The sequence below is a fragment of the Oncorhynchus masou genome, chromosome 14 (assembly GCF_036934945.1).
Source record: "Oncorhynchus masou masou isolate Uvic2021 chromosome 14, UVic_Omas_1.1, whole genome shotgun sequence".
NCBI classification, from domain to species: Eukaryota; Metazoa; Chordata; class Actinopteri; order Salmoniformes; family Salmonidae; genus Oncorhynchus; species Oncorhynchus masou.
In genome coordinates this window covers 26312035-26330113 of record NC_088225.1, presented here as the reverse complement: position 1 = coordinate 26330113, position 18079 = coordinate 26312035, and the positions used below count along the sequence as shown (strand labels likewise).

At 48.2% G+C, this 18079-nt stretch overlaps 1 protein-coding gene across 1 annotated transcript in view; it reads left to right on the top strand.

Annotated features, from left to right (window-relative positions):
* Positions 1–18079, top strand: part of cep112 (centrosomal protein 112) — a 236846-nt gene that overhangs the window by 186119 nt on the left and 32648 nt on the right. The window contains exon 23 of the mRNA XM_064987051.1: positions 8419–8568. Coding sequence (XP_064843123.1) covers positions 8419–8568 — 150 coding nt within the window. The remainder of the gene's footprint in view (positions 1–8418; positions 8569–18079) is intronic.

Genomic DNA, 18079 nt, shown 5'->3' with positions numbered 1-18079 from the left:
CCTAGGACTGAACTGTACTGTACAGGGCACTAAGGACTGGACTGAACTGTACTGTACAGGGCACTAAGGACCTAGGACTGAACTGTACTGTACAGGGCACTAAGGACCTAGGACTGAACTGTACTGTACAGGACTAAGGACTAGGACTGACTGTACTGTACAGGGCACTAAGGACCTAGGACTGAACTGTACTGTACAGAGCACTAAGGACTGAACTGTACTGTACAGGGCACTAAGGACCTAGGACTGAACTGTACTGTACAGGGCACTAAGGACCTAGGACTGAACTGTACTGTACAGGGCACTAAGGACCTAGGACTGAACTGTACTGTACAGAGCACTAAGGACCTAGGACTGAACTGTACTGTACTGTACTAAGGACTAGGACTGAACTGTACTGTACAGGGCACTAAGGACCTAGGACTGAACTGTACTGTACAGAGCACTAAGGACCTAGGACTGAACTGTACTGTACAGGGCACTAAGGACTGAACTGTACTGTACAGGGCACTAAGGACCTAGGACTGAACTGTACTGTACAGGGCACTAAGGACCTAGGACTGAACTGTACTGTACAGGGCACTAAGGACCTAGGACTGAACTGTACTGTACAGGGCACTAAGGACCTAGGACTGAACTGTACTGTACAGGGCACTAAGGACCTAGGACTGAACTGTACTGTACAGGGCACTAAGGACTGAACTGTACTGTACAGGACTGAACTGTACTGTACAGGGCACTAAGGACCTAGGACTGAACTGTACTGTACAGGGCACTAAGGACCTAGGACTGAACTGTACTGTACAGGGCACTAAGGACCTAGGACTGAACTGTACTGTACAGGGCACTAAGGACCTAGGACTGAACTGTACTGTACAGGGCACTAAGGACCTAGGACTGAACTGTACTGTACAGAGCACTAAGGACCTAGGACTGAACTGTACTGTACAGGCACTAAGGACCTAGGACTGAACTGTACTGTACAGAGCACTAAGGACTGAACTGTACTGTACAGGGCACTAAGGACTGAACTGTACTGTACAGGGACTGAACTGAACTGTAACTGTACAGGGCACTAAGGACCTAGGACTGAACTGTACTGTACAGGGCACTACCTAGGACTGAACTGTACTGTACAGGGACACTAAGGACCTAAGGACTGAACTGTACTGTACAGGGCACTAAGGACCTAGGACTGAACTGTACTGTACAGGGCACTAAGGACCTAGGACTGAACTGTACTGTACAGGGCACTAAGGACCTAGGACTGAACTGTACTGTACAGGGCACTAAGGACCTAGGACTGAACTGTACTGTACAGGGCACTAAGGACCTAGGACTGAACTGTACTGTACAGGGCACTAAGGACCTAGGACTGAACTGTACTGTACAGGGCACTAAGGACCTAGGACTGAACTGTACTGTACAGGGCACTAAGGACCTAGGACTGAACTGTACTGTACAGAGCACTAAGGACCTAGGACTGAACTGTACTGTACAGGGCACTAAGGACCTAGGACTGAACTGTACTGTACAGAGCACTAAGGACCTAGGACTGAACTGTACTGTACAGAGCACTAAGGACCTAGGACTGAACTGTACTGTACAGGGCACTAAGGACCTAGGACTGAACTGTACTGTACAGGGCACTAAGGACCTATGACTGAACTGTACTGTACAGGGCACTAAGGACCTAGAACTGAACTGTACTGTACAGGGCACTAAGGACCTAGGACTGAACTGTACTGTACAGGGCACTAAGGACCTAGGACTGAACTGTACTGTACAGGGCACTAAGGACCTAGGACTGAACTGTACTGTACAGAGCACTAAGGACCTAGGACTGAACTGTACTGTACAGGGCACTAAGGACCTAGGACTGAACTGTACTGTACAGGCACTAAGGACCTAGGACTGAACTGTACTGTACAGGGCACTAAGGACCTAGGACTGAACTGTACTGTACAGAGCACTAAGGACCTAGGACTGAACTGTACTGTACAGGGCACTAAGGACCTAGGACTGAACTGTACTGTACAGGGCACTAAGGACCTAGGACTGAACTGTACTGTACAGAGCACTAAGGACCTAGGACTGAACTGTACTGTACAGGCACTAAGGACCTAGGACTGAACTGTACTGTACAGAGCACTAAGGACCTAGGACTGAACTGTACTGTACAGAGCACTAAGGACCTAGGACTGAACTGTACTGTACAGGGCACTAACCTAGGACTGAACTGTACTGTACAGGGCACTAAGGACCTAGGACTGAACTGTACTGTACAGGGCACTAAGGACCTAGGACTGAACTGTACTGTACAGGGCACTAAGGACTGAACTGTACTGTACAGGGCACTAAGGACCTAGGACTGAACTGTACTGTACAGGGCACTAAGGACCTAGGACTGAACTGTACTGTACAGGGCACTAAGGACCTAGGACTGAACTGTACTGTACAGGGCACTAAGGACCTAGGACTGAACTGTACTGTACAGAGCACTAAGGACCTAGGACTGAACTGTACTGTACAGGGCACTAAGGACCTAGGACTGAACTGTACTGTACAGAGCACTAAGGACCTAGGACTGAACTGTACTGTACAGGGCACTAAGGACCTAGGACTGAACTGTACTGTACAGAGCACTAAGGACCTAGACTGAACTGTACTGTACAGGGCACTAAGGACCTAGACTGAACTGTACTGTACAGGGCACTAAGGACCTAGGACTGAACTGTACTGTACAGAGCACTAAGGACCTAGGACTGAACTGTACTGTACAGAGCACTAAGGACCTAGGACTGAACTGTACTGTACAGAGCACTAAGGACCTAGAACTGAACTGTACTGTACTGGGCACTAAGGACCTAGGACTGAACTGTACTGTACAGAGCACTACGGACCTAGCACTGAACTGTACTGTACAGGGCACTCAGGACCTAGGACTGAACTGTACTGTACAGAGCACTAAGGACCTAGGACTGAACTGTACTGTACAGGGCACTAAGGACCTAGGACTGAACTGTACTGTACAGGGCTCTAAGGACCTAGGACTGAACTGTACTGTACAGAGCACTAAGGACCTAGGACTGAACTGTACTGTACAGGCACTAAGGACCTAGGACTGAACTGTACTGTACAGGGCACTAAGGACCTAGGACTGAACTGTACTGTACAGAGCACTAAGGACCTAGGACTGAACTGTACTGTACAGAGCACTAAGGACCTAGGACTGAACTGTACTGTACAGAGCACTAAGGACCTAGGACTGAACTGTACTGTACAGGACCTAGGGACTGAACTGTACTGTACAGAGCACTAAGGACCTAGGACTGAACTGTACTGTACAGAGCACTAAGGACCTAGGACTGAACTGTACTGTACAGGCACTAAGGACCTAGGACTGAACTGTACTGTACAGGGCACTAAGGACCTAGGACTGAACTGTACTGTACAGGGCACTAAGGACCTAGGACTGAACTGTACTGTACAGAGCACTAAGGACCTAGGACTGAACTGTACTGTACAGGGCACTACCTAAGGACCTAGTACAGAGCACTAAGGACCTGGACCTAGGACTGTACTGTACAGGGCACTAAGGACCTAGGACTGAACTGTACTGTACAGAGCACTAAGGACCTAGGACTGAACTGTACTGTACAGGGCACTAAGGACCTAGGACTGAACTGTACTGTACAGAGCACTAAGGACCTGGACTGGAACTGTACTGTACAGAGCACTAAGGACCTAGGACTGAACTGTACTGTACAGAGCACTAAGGACCTAGGACTGAACTGTACTGTACAGAGCACTAAGGACCTAGGACTGAACTGTACTGTACAGAGCACTAAGGACCTAGGACTGAACTGTACTGTACAGAGCACTGTAAGGACTGAACTGTACTGTACAGGACCCTAGGACTGAACTGTACTGTACAGAGCACTAAGGACCTAGGACTGAACTGTACTGTACAGAGCACTAAGGACTGAACTGTACTGTACAGGGCACTAAGGACTGAACTGTACTGTACAGGGCACTAAGGACCTAGGACTGAACTGTACTGTACAGGGCACTAAGGACCTAGGACTGAACTGTACTGTACAGGGCACTAAGGACCTAGGACTGAACTGTACTGTACAGGGCACTAAGGACCTAGGACTGAACTGTACTGTACAGGGCACTAAGGACCTAGGACTGAACTGTACTGTACAGGGCACTAAGGACCTAGGACTGAACTGTACTGTACAGGGCACTAAGGACCTAGGACTGAACTGTACTGTACAGGGCACTAAGGACCTAGGACTGAACTGTACTGTACAGAGCACTAAGGACCTAGGACTGAACTGTACTGTACAGGGCACTAAGGACCTAGGACTGAACTGTACTGTACAGAGCACTAAGGACCTAGGACTGAACTGTACTGTACAGGGCACTAAGGACTGACTGAACTGTACTGTACAGGGCACTAAGGACCTAGGACTGAACTGTACTGTACAGGGCACTAAGGACCTAGGACTGAACTGTACTGTACAGGGCACTAAGGACCTAGGACTGAACTGTACTGTACAGGCACTAAGGACCTAGGACTGAACTGTACTGTACAGGGCACTAAGGACCTAGGACTGAACTGTACTGTACAGAGCACTAAGGACCTAGGACTGAACTGTACTGTACAGGGCACTAAGGACCTAGGACTGAACTGTACTGTACAGAGCACTACAGGACCTAGGACTGAACTGTACTGTACAGGGCACTAAGGACCTAGGACTGAACTGTACTGTACAGAGCACTAAGGACCTAGGACTGAACTGTACTGTACAGGGCACTAAGGACCTAGGACTGAACTGTACTGTACAGGGCTACTAAGGACCTAGGACTGAACTGTACTGTACAGGGCACTAAGGACCTAGGACTGAACTGTACTGTACAGAGCACTAAGGACCTAGGACTGAACTGTACTGTACAGGCACTAAGGACCTAGGACTGAACTGTACTGTACAGAGCACTAAGGACCTAGGACTGAACTGTACTGTACAGGCACTAAGGACCTAGGACTGAACTGTACTGTACAGAGCACTAAGGACCTAGGACTGAACTGTACTGTACAGAGCACTAAGGACCTAGGACTGAACTGTACTGTACAGAGCACTAAGGACCTAGGACTGAACTGTACTGTACAGGGCACTAAGGACCTAGGACTGAACTGTACTGTACAGAGCACTAAGGACCTAGGACTGAACTGTACTGTACAGAGCACTAAGGACCTAGGACTGAACTGTACTGTACAGAGCACTAAGGACCTAGGACTGAACTGTACTGTACAGAGCACTAAGGACCTAGGACTGAACTGTACTGTACAGAGCACTAAGGACCTAGGACTGAACTGTACTGTACAGAGCACTAAGGACCTAGGACTGAACTGTACTGTACAGGGCACTAAGGACCTAGGACTGAACTGTACTGTACAGAGCACTAAGGACCTAGGACTGAACTGTACTGTACAGGGCACTAAGGACCTAGGACTGAACTGTACTGTACAGAGCACTAAGGACCTAGGACTGAACTGTACTGTACAGGCACTAAGGACCTAGGACTGAACTGTACTGTACAGAGCACTAAGGACCTAGGACTGAACTGTACTGTACAGAGCACTAAGGACCTAGGACTGAACTGTACTGTACAGAGCACTAAGGACCTAGGACTGAACTGTACTGTACAGAGCACTAAGGACCTAGGACTGAACTGTACTGTACAGGGCACTAAGGACCTAGGACTGAACTGTACTGTACAGAGCACTAAGGACCTAGGACTGAACTGTACTGTACAGAGCACTAAGGACCTAGGACTGAACTGTACTGTACAGAGCACTAAGGACCTAGGACTGAACTGTACTGTACAGAGCACTAAGGACCTAGGACTGAACTGTACTGTACAGGGCACTAAGGACCTAGGACTGAACTGTACTGTACAGAGCACTAAGGACCTAGGACTAGACTGTACTGTACAGAGCACTAAGGACCTAGGACTGAACTGTACTGTACAGAGCACTAAGGACCTAGGACTGAACTGTACTGTACAGAGCACTAAGGACCTAGGACTGAACTGTACTGTACAGGGCACTAAGGACCTAGGACTGAACTGTACTGTACAGAGCACTAAGGACCTGGACTGAACTGTACTGTACAGGGCACTAAGGACCTAGGACTGAACTGTACTGTACAGAGCACTAAGGACCTAGAACTGAACTGTACTGTACAGGGCACTAAGGGCCTAGGACTGAACTGTACTGTACAGAGCACTAAGGACCTGGACCTAGGACTGAACTGTACAGAGCACTAAGGACCTAGGACTGAACTGTACTGTACAGAGCACTAAGGACCTAGGACTGAACTGTACTGTACAGAGCACTAAGGACCTAGGACTGAACTGTACTGTACAGGGCACTAAGGACCTAGGACTGAACTGTACTGTACAGGGCACTAAGGACCTAGGACTGAACTGTACTGTACAGAGCACTAAGGACCTGGACCTAGGACTGAACTGTACTGTACAGGGCACTAAGGACCTAGGACTGAACTGTACTGTACAGAGCACTAAGGACCTAGGACTGAACTGTACTGTACAGGGCACTAAGGACCTAGGACTGAACTGTACTGTACAGAGCACTAAGGACCTGGACCTAGGACTGAACTGTACTGTACAGAGCACTAAGGACCTGGACCTAGGACTGAACTGTACTGTACAGAGGACTAGAGACCTGGACCAGAGACCTGGACCTAGGACTGAACTGTACTGTACAGAGGACTAGAGACCTGGACCACGGACTGAACTGTACTGTACAGAGGACTAGAGACCTAGGACTGAACTGTACTGTACAGAGGACTAGAGACCTGGACCTAGGACTGAACTGTACTGTACTGTACCAAACACTAGAGACCTGGACCTAGGACTGAACTGTACTTTACAGATGACTAGAGACCTAGGACTAAACTGTACTGTACAGAGGACTAGAGACCTAGGACTGAACTTTACTGTACCGAACACTAGAGACCTGGACCTAGGACTTGGCTAATCAATTCCTATTTGGTGTTCAATGACAAATGTAATTATCTTGAGGTCAGGTCAGGGGTCACCAACCATGACCCCCAGAGTCAGTTTTTAGAGTGTGTTTATACTGTTTGTGTCATATGGGGATGTATCTATATCAACCCTCTTGGAATGGTGCTTCTCAAGGGTCACTGTTGTCCCCTCTCAATTTGTCTCTCCCTCTCTCATCCCAACCCATCACCCCCTTCTCCCTCTCCCATCTAATCTGTGTCTCTCTCATCCCAACCCATCACCCCCTTCTCCCTCTCCCATCTAATCTGTCTCTCTCATCCAAACTATCACCCCCTTCTCCCTCTCCCATCTAATCTGTGTCTCTCTCATCCCAACCCATCACCCCCTTCTCCCTCTCCCATCTAATCTGTGTCTCTCTCATCCCAACCTATCACCCCCTTCTCCCTCTCCCATCTCATCTGTGTCCCTTCTCCCTCTCCCATCTCATCTGTGTCTCTCTCATCCCAACCCATCACCCCCTTCTCCCTCTCCCATCTCATCTGTGTCTCTCTCATCCCAACCCATCACCCCCTTCTCCCTCTCCCATCTCATCTGTGTCTCTCTCATCCCAACCCATCACCCCCTTCTCCCTCTCCCATCTCATCTGTGTCTCTCTCATCCCAACCCATCACCCCCTTCTCCCTCTCCCATCTCATCTGTGTCTCTCTCATCCCAACCCATCACCCCCTTCTCCCTCTCCCATCTCATCTGTGTCTCTCTCATCCCAACCCATCACCCCCTCCCATTCTCCCTCTCCCATCTCATCTGTGTCTCTCTCATCCCAACCCATCACCCCCTTCTCCCTCTCCCATCTCATCTGTGTCTCTCTCATCCCAACCCATCACCCCCTTCTCCCTCTCCCATCTCATCTGTGTCTCTCTCATCCCAACCCATCACCCCCTTCTCCCCCTCCCATCTCATCTGTGTCTCTCTCTCATCCCAACCCATCACCCCTCCCATTCTCCCTCTCCCATCTCATCTGTGTCTCTCTCATCCCAACCTATCACCCCCTTCTCCCTCTCCCATCTCATCTGTGTCTCTCTCATCCCAACCCATCACCCCCTTCTCCCCCTCCCATCTCATCTGTGTCTCTCTCATCCCAACCCATCACACCCTTCTCCCCCTCCCATCTAATCTGTATCTCTCTCATCCCAACCCATCACCCCCTTCTCCCTCTCCCATCTAATCTGTATCTCTCTCATCCCAACCCATCACCCCCTTCTCCCTCTCCCATCTAATCTGTATCTCTCTCATCCCAACCCATCACCCCCTTCTCCCTCTCCCATCTAATCTGTGTCTCTCTCATCCCTCTCTCCATAGTTAATAGCGGAGCTGCAGACGTCAGTGTGTGGTGCTAAGGAGGAGGGCTTGCGGCAGCAGCAGGAGAAGGAGAGGCAGTTGAAGGAGGCTACAGCTCGCTGGGATGATGAGAGGAGGCAGATGAGCCGCAACACAGACACTAAGAACAAGGTAAAGTTTTATGGACTTCTGCAAAGGACACTACTATATAGTAGACATCAGTAGTGCACGCCACAGTCTGTTAAAGACACTACAACAGGCACACTACTATATAGTAGACATCAGTAGTGCACGCCACAGTCTGTTAAAGACACTACAACAGGCACACTACTATATAGTAGACATCAGTAGTGCACGCCACAGTCTGTTAAAGACTCTACAACAGGCACACTACTATATAGTAGACATCAGTAGTGCACGCCACAGTCTGTTAAAGACACTACAACAGGCACACTACTATATAGTAGACATCAGTAGTGCACGCCACAGTCTGTTAAAGACACTACAACAGGCACACTACTATATAGTAGACATCAGTAGTGCACGCCACAGTCTGTTAAAGACACTACAACAGGCACACTACTATATAGTAGACATCAGTAGTGCACGCCACAGTCTGTTAAAGACTCTACAACAGGCACACTACTATATAGTAGACATCAGTAGTGCACGCCACAGTCTGTTAAAGACACTACAACAGGCACACTACTATATAGTAGACATCAGTAGTGCACGCCACAGTCTGTTAAAGACACTACAACAGGCACACTACTATATAGTAGACATCAGTAGTGCACGCCACAGTCTGTTAAAGACTCTACAACAGGCACACTACTATATAGTAGACATCAGTAGTGCACGCCACAGTCTGTTAAAGACACTACAACAGGCACACTACTATATAGTAGACATCAGTAGTGCACGCCACAGTCTGTTAAAGACACTACAACAGGCACACTACTATATAGTAGACATCAGTAGTGCACGCCACAGTCTGTTAAAGACACTACAACAGGCACACTACTATATAGTAGACATCAGTAGTGCACGCCACAGTCTGTTAAAGACACTACAACAGGCACACTACTATATAGTAGACATCAGTAGTGCACGCCACAGTCTGTTAAAGACACTACAACAGGCACACTACTATATAGTAGACATCAGTAGTGCACGCCACAGTCTGTTAAAGACACTACAACAGGCACACTACTATATAGTAGACATCAGTAGTGCACGCCACAGTCTGTTAAAGACACTACAACAGGCACACTACTATATAGTAGACATCAGTAGTGCACGCCACAGTCTGTTAAAGACACTACAACAGGCACACTACTATATAGTAGACATCAGTAGTGCACGCCACAGTCTGTTAAAGACACTACAACAGGCACACTACTATATAGTAGACATCAGTAGTGCACGCCACAGTCTGTTAAAGACACTACAACAGGCACACTACTATATAGTAGACATCAGTAGTGCACGCCACAGTCTGTTAAAGACACTACAACAGGCACACTACTATATAGTAGACATCAGTAGTGCACGCTGTTAAAGACACAGTCTGTTAAAGACACTACAACAGGCACACTACTATATAGTAGACATCAGTAGTGCACGCCACAGTCTGTTAAAGACTCTACAACAGGCACACTACTATATAGTAGACATCAGTAGTGCACGCCACAGTCTGTTAAAGACACTACAACAGGCACACTACTATATAGTAGACATCAGTAGTGCACGCCACAGTCTGTTAAAGACACTACAACAGGCACACTACTATATAGTAGACATCAGTAGTGCACGCCACAGTCTGTTAAAGACACTACAACAGGCACACTACTATATAGTAGACATCAGTAGTGCACGCCACAGTCTGTTAAAGACACTACAACAGGCACACTACTATATAGTAGACATCAGTAGTGCACGCCACAGTCTGTTAAAGACACTACAACAGGCACACTACTATATAGTAGACATCAGTAGTGCACGCCACAGTCTGTTAAAGACTCTACAACAGGCACACTACTATATAGTAGACATCAGTAGTGCACGCCACAGTCTGTTAAAGACACTACAACAGGCACACTACTATATAGTAGACATCAGTAGTGCACGCCACAGTCTGTTAAAGACACTACAACAGGCACACTACTATATAGTAGACATCAGTAGTGCTCAAGTCTGTAAAGGATAACCCCACTACTATATGGATATCTGTCCATCTCCCAAACTGTCACTGTTGATCATTACTACATTCTTTATTGTGTGGATGACATTTGTCAATGTCCAAGATGGCAGACATCAGTTCAATAGAGTACATCAGGCTCAGCTGAATCAACATCCGAGACACTAATGCAATATTGCATTTTATTAAATAGTGGTTGTCGAAAACTCTTGTTGAAAAACAGCAACTACTAGAGAACATGGGTAAGTTGACATACAACAGGCACACTAAATAGACATCAGTCCCAAAAGATGTACACAGGCACATTGGTTGTAGACATCAGTAGGAAGGTGATAATTGCAAGAGTGAGCTCAAAGACACTAGGTTGAACAGTCAGCGTGAGGGCAACTGTGCATTACTGGGACCTACAACAGCTACTATTGTAGACATCAAAGGTAAATAGGTGAATGAGACATCAGTTCCTCACATGGCTAACAGGAAACAGGAGAAGAAACAAGACACTACATGCTGAAGATATGTTTGTCTTTATTCCCACTATGCCCGTAGAATAGAAAACAAAGTGAATTGTGTTCTGCTTACAGGATGAAGTGAAACAAGCATTCAGACCAGCCTTCCTGATTGAACTGTTGTAAACTACATTACACTGTGTAGGTGGTTGGTTAAGGCTGAAGCTCCTGCTTGGCTTAAAGCCCAGTCAGTTCTCCTGGCCCCCCACAGTCAGTGTCAGTAACCAGCCAGTCTGAGTCCCAGGGAGGGGCCGACTGGCTGGTTAACTAGACATCAGTACACCCCAGCCCAAACACACTCAGTTCCCCGGTCTGGCCAGAATACTTTTATAGACTAGACACACGTCCCCTCTCCTTTGTGAGAGGGTCTTTAAAGACCCAACAGGGGTCACAGTTGAAATGCATGTGCTTTGTCATTTTTTATGATGGGTTTTAACTCTAACCCCTATACTCTGACACACACACAGTCACACACACAGGCACACACACACACACACACACACACAACACACACTACATATAGTAGACATCAGTACACACAGTCTGTTAAAGACACTACAACCCCTACTATACTCTGACACACACACTACAACAGGCCCCCATACTCTGAAAGACACACACAGGCACACTACACAGTCTGTTAAAGACACAACACACACACACTACAACAGGCACACACAGATATACTAACCCCCATACTCTGACACACACACACTAACCCCCATACTCTGACACACACACACACACTCACACACACACACACACACACACACACACACAACACACACACACACACACACACACACACACACACACAACATAAAGAGAGCTGCAGCAGTAGCAGGCTGATTTAAAGGACTGTCTCACCTCAGACAGAGAACATACCAGACACTTAAAGAGCCTCCCAACCACCAAACCCAGTGTCTTTATGTATCTTCCTGAGCAACCCCTCTCTTTATGTATCTTCCTGAGCAACCCCTCTCTGTATGTATCTTCCTGAGCAACCCCTCTCTTTATGTATCTTCCTGAGCAACCCCTCTCTTTATGTATCTTCCTGAGCAACCCCTGGGCCGTCTCTTTATGTATCTTCCTGAGCAACCCCTCTATGTTTGTCTTTATGTATCTTCCTGACAGGATGAACCCAAGCAACCCTGTTGTAAACTCTGTGTAGGTGGTTGGTTAAGGCTTTGCTTGGCTTATGTATCTTCCTGAGCAACCCCCACCCCCATTGACACACACTCTTTATGTATCTTCCTGAGCAACCCCTCTCTTTAACAACTCTGGATTGTATCATTCACTGGATCATTATGACTTTATGTATCCTCCTGAGCAACCCCTCTCTTTATGTATCTTTTCCTGAACAACCCCTCTCTTTATGTATCTTCCTGAGCAACCCCCCTCTCTTTATGTATCTTCCTGAGCAACCCCTCTCTTTATGTATCTTCCTGAGCAACCCCTCTCTTTATGTATCTTCCTGAAGGACTGTCTCACCTCAGACAGCAAACCCCAGACACTTTATGTATCTTCCTGAGCAACCCCTCTCTTTATGTATCTTCCTGAGCAACCCCTCTCTTTATGTATCTTCCTGAGCAACCCCTCTCTTTATGTATCTTCCTGAGCAACCCCTCTCTTTTTATGTATCTTCCTGAGCAACCCCTCTCTTTATGTATCTTCTTTATGTATCTTCCTGAGCAACCCCTCTCTTTATGTATCTTCCTGAGCAACCCCTCTCTTTATGTATCTTCCTGAGCAACCCCTCTCTTTATGTATCTTCCTGATCTCTTTATGTATCTTCCTGAGCAACCCCTCTCTTTATGTATCTTCCTTCTCTTTATGTATCTTCCTGAGCAACCCCTCTCTTTATGTATCTTCCTGAGCAACCCCTCTCTTTATGTATCTTCCTGAGCAACCCCTCTCTTTATGTATCTTCCTGAGCAACCCCTCTCTTTATGTATCTTCCTGAGCAACCCCTCTCTTTATGTATCTTCCTGAGCAACCCCTCTCTTTATGTATCTTCCTGAGCAACCCTCTCTTTATGTATCTTCCTGAGCAACCCCTCTCTTTATGTATCTTCCTGAGCAACCCCTCTCTTTATGTATCCCCTCTCTTTATGTATCTTCCTGAGCAACCCCTCTCTTTATGTATCTTCCTGAGCAACCCCTCTCTTTATGTATCTTCCTGAGCAACCCCTCTCTTTATGTATCTTCCCGAGCAACCCCTCTCTTTATGTATCTTCCCGAGCAACCCCTCTCTTTATGTATCTTCCCGAGCAACCCCTCTCTTTATGTATCTTCCCGAGCAACCCCTCTCTTTATGTATCTTCCTGAGCAACCCCTCTCTTTATGTATCTTCCTGAGCAACCCCTCTCTTTATGTATCTTCCTGAGCAACCACTCTCTTTATGTATCTTCCTGAATAACCCCTCTCTTTATGTATCCTCCTGAGCAACCCCTCTCTTTATCCCTTCTTATTCCCTTCTCCCTTTCAAGTTATTTCCATTCCACTCCAAAGTCCATCCATCTGCCGTAGGGTAGCCTAGTGGTTAGAGCGTTGGACTAGTAACCGGAAGGTTGCAAGTTCAAACCCCCGAGCTGACAGGTACAAATCTGTCGTTCAGCCCCTGAACAGGCAGTTAACCCACTGTTCCTAGGCTGTCATTGAAAATAAGAATTTGTTCTTAACTGACTTGCCTAGTTAAATAAAAAAAATAAAAAAATACAAATTCAGGGGTTTGTTCAATAAGTTGTTAAAGATCTAATACATAGAATGATTGTTTTTTATGTGGACTTGAGGACAGTGGGTCCATTCTGTGCAGAGCATTTCTGTCTTCAACACCTTATCGGATAAACCTCTGCGCCATTCGAATAAATGGCATGCAGCATTCAAATAACGCCCCTGCAACCTTCTGCCCAGCTGAACTAGCCCCTATACAGGATCAGTTATCTGAACTGGGACGTGAAACTCCAGTAGCCAGACAGTGACACTGTGGTAGTTGTCTGGGTGTGTCTCTCTCTAGTTTAATTGGCTGTTGTGTCTGGGATGGAGGTTTATTTTTAAAGGCTCTCTGCACTGTTTGTAGGAGCAGACTTCCATATAAATCCTCTTTCCTCCAGACACCCAGTCCCCTCACTCCCCCGTAGCCCAGTGAGGGGCACTCATTTCTGGGTAGGCTCTGCAGGAGGCCGGCCTGCCCCGGGTTAAACAAGCCACCCGGCGGCTCCGCACCAGCACACCTAGAATGTGGTAAATCCCACGTGTTGCGATCCAAACACCTCTGTGGCTGACTGACTGTGTGGGGTAATACAGGGCTGGTCTGGACTGGTCCAGTCTCTGCCCCTGGAGTCTGTATTCTTCTGCTGGTGTAGCTTTCTCTGGTCAGACAGACACATTCCAGATACACACATACATGTTACCTCTCTCTCACACACACACAATATGCCACACAAACTCCCTGTGTGTGTATGAGGCAGCAGCCCAGGCTGTGTGTGTGTGTGTGTCTCCTATCTCCAGTGTTAGCAGCAGACAAAGCTCTGTCTATTATCTATCTCCTCATTATTACCATCCCACAGTACTAACCACCCACTAATGGGCTTCCAATTAACCAATGACTTGTTGATTAAAGTCCAGGCACCACAAAGAATGAGAGGAGGGAGGAGGAGAGAGACGGGTGAAACAGAGAATGAGAGGAGGGAGGAGGAGAGAGACGGGTGAAACAGAGAATGAGAGTTGGGAGGGGGAGAGAGACGGGTGAAACAGAGAATGAGAGGAGGGAGGAGGAGAGAGACGAGTGAAACAGAGAATGAGAGGAGGGAGGGAGAGAGACGGGTGAAACAGAGAATGAGAGGAGGGAGGAGGAGAGAGAGGACAGGGTGAAACAGAGAATGAGAGGAGGGAGGAGGAGAGAGAGACGGGTGAAACAGAGAATGAGAGTTGGGAGGGGGAGAGAGACGGGTGAAACAGAGAATGAGAGGAGGGAGGGAGAGAGAGACGGGTGAAACAGAGAATGAGAGGAGGGAGGGAGGGAGAGACGGGTGAAACAGAGAATGAGAGGAGGGAGGGAGAGAGACGACTGGTGAAACAGAGAATGAGAGGAGGGAGGAGGAGAGAGAGAGGAGGGTGAAACAGAGAATGAGAGGAGGGGGAGAGAGGGAGAGAGAGAATGAGAGGAGGAAACAGAGAATGAGAGGAGGGAGGGGAGGAGAGAGAGACGGGTGAAACAGAGAATGAGAGGAGGGAGGAGAGAGAGAGAGGGTGAAACAGAGAATGAGAGGAGGGGAGAGGAGGGGTGGGAGAATGAGAGGAGGGAGGGAGAGAGACGGGTGAAACAGAGAATGAGAGGAGGGAGGGAGAGAGAGAGACGGGTGAAACAGAGAATGAGAGGAGGGAGGAGGAGAGAGACGGGTGAAACAGAGAATGAGAGGAGGGAGGAGGAGAGAGAGACTGGTGAAACAGAGAATGAGAGGAGGGAGGAGGAGAGAGACGGGTGAAACAGAGAATGAGAGGAGGGAGGGAGAGAGACGGGTGAAACAGAGAATGAGAGGAAGGAGGGGGAGAGAGACGGGTGAAACAGAGAATGAGAGGAGGGAGGAGGAGAGAGACGGGTGAAACAGAGAATGAGAGTTGGGAGGGGGAGAGAGACGGGTGAAACAGAGAATGAGAGGAGGGAGGGAGAGAGAGACGGGTGAAACAGAGAATGAGAGGAGGGAGGGAGAGAGACGGGTGAAACAGAGAATGAGAGGAGGGAGGGAGAGAGAGATGGGTGAAACAGAGAATGAGAGGAGGGAGGAGGAGAGAGACGGGTGAAACAGAGAATGAGAGTTGGGAGGAGGAGAGAGACGAGTGAAACAGAGAATGAGAGGAGGGAGGGAGAGAGACGGGTGAAACAGAGAATGAGAGGAGGGAGGGAGAGAGAGATGGGTGAAACAGAGAATGAGAGGAGGGAGGAGGAGAGAGACGGGTGAAACAGAGAATGAGAGGAGGGAGGGAGAGAGAGATGGGTGAAACAGAGAATGAGAGGAGGGAGGAGGAGAGAGACGGGTGAAACAGAGAATTAGAGGAGGGAGGAGGAGAGAGACTGGTGAAACAGAGAATGAGAGGAGGGAGGAGGAGAGAGACGGGTGAAACAGAGAATGAGAGGAGGGAGGAGGAGAGAGACGGGTGAAACAGAGAATGAGAGGAAGGAGGGTGAGAGATGGGTGAAACAGAGAATGAGAGGAGGGAGGAGGAGAGAGACGGGTGAAACAGAGAATGAGAGTTGGGAGGGGGAGAGAGACTGGTGAAACAGAGAATGAGAGGAGGGAGGAGGAGAGAGACGGGTGAAACAGAGAATGAGAGGAGGGAGGGAGAGAGACGCGTTAAACAGAGAATGAGAGGAGGGAGGGAGAGAGATGGGTGAAACAGAGAATGAGAGGAAGGAGGGTGAGAGATGGGTGAAACAGAGAATGAGAGGAGGGAGGAGGAGAGAGACGGGTGAAACAGAGAATGAGAGTTGGGAGGGGGAGAGAGACGGGTGAAACAGAGAATGAGAGGAGGGAGGGAGAGAGAGATGGGTGAAACAGAGAATGAGAGGAGGGAGGAGAGAGATGGGTGAAACAGAGAATGAGAGGAGGGAGGAGGAGAGAGACTGGTGAAACAGAATGAGAGGAGGGAGGGAGAGAGAGACGGGTGAAACAGAGAATGAGAGGAGGGAGGAGGAGAGAGACGTTAAACAGAGAATGAGAGGAGGGAGGGGTAGAGAGACGGGTGAAACAGAGAATGAGCGGAGGGAGGAGGAGAGAGATGAGTGAAACAGAGAATGAGAGGAGGGAGGGAGAGAGATGGGTGAAACAGAGAATGAGAGGAGGGAGGAGGAGAGAGATGGGTGAAACAGAGAATGGGAGGAGGGCGGGGGAGAGAGATGCGTTAAACAGAGAATGAGAGGAGGGAGGGGGAGAGAGATGCGTTAAACAGCGAGCAGCAGAGAGCGGTGGGACAGAGAGTGCATGTGTGCGTGCATTCGTTCTCACCCGTGTGTGTTTGTTTGTGCTCGTTCACGTGTGTGTGGAGCGCGGAGTGTGTCTTTGGCCCGTTCGGTGGCGGTGGAACTATCGCATCTCCCGCTGTTTCCTCGCTGCTCACTTCAAAGGCTGGATTATGAAAGCTGAAGGGGCTGAAGACAATGGTGACGGGGAGAAAATAACATCAAAGTGACGGCACAGACATTTGAATGTAATAATCCCCAAACAGTTGTTGTTGTAGATGTGTCTGTGGTATCTGATGTCCCTTCTGCCCTCTGACCAGATGAAAGTGCTTTTGGCCTTATTTCTAGTTTAGTACCACTGTCTCCACGGCTGTAACCTCTAAAGAGAGGACGGGTAAACAGGCATCTCATGGATATTTCATGAACCAGGTGTTGATGGTTGACAAGTCGGACTGTCCCGAGCCTGTTCTGTGTGGATCCAGAGGATCACAGGCCAGATCCAAACTGTGGCAGATATGACCACACAGGATGATTTGTAAGTCCCTCCACATTGATTTGACCAGAAGATCTGACCGGTGCCAAGTAGCAGCTCTGTTATGGCAAGACACAATGATTGAAGTCATAATAAATGTAGATTGTGATAAAGAGATGAGTCTTCTCATTCCTGTTCTAACTTCCTCCCTCTCACTGAGTCGGAACTCACTCCCCTCTGATCCCAGAAACACCAGCCATGAGCACTAATTGGCTGGCCCAAACAATGGGTTGTTCCTGAATGTTAATAACACCTGTTATTATGTCATTATTGTGACACCCTTATGTAGACCTCATTTACATTTTAGTCATTTAGCTACTTGCAGTAATGAGTGTATACATGTTCCATACTTTTTTCTTGTAATCAAGAGCCTGACGTACGGCATCCCCAGCCTGAAGTCACTGCAGGGCTAAGGACACCAGACAAACAAGAGCCTGACGTACGGCATCCACAGCCTGAGGACACCAGACAAACAAGAGCCTGACG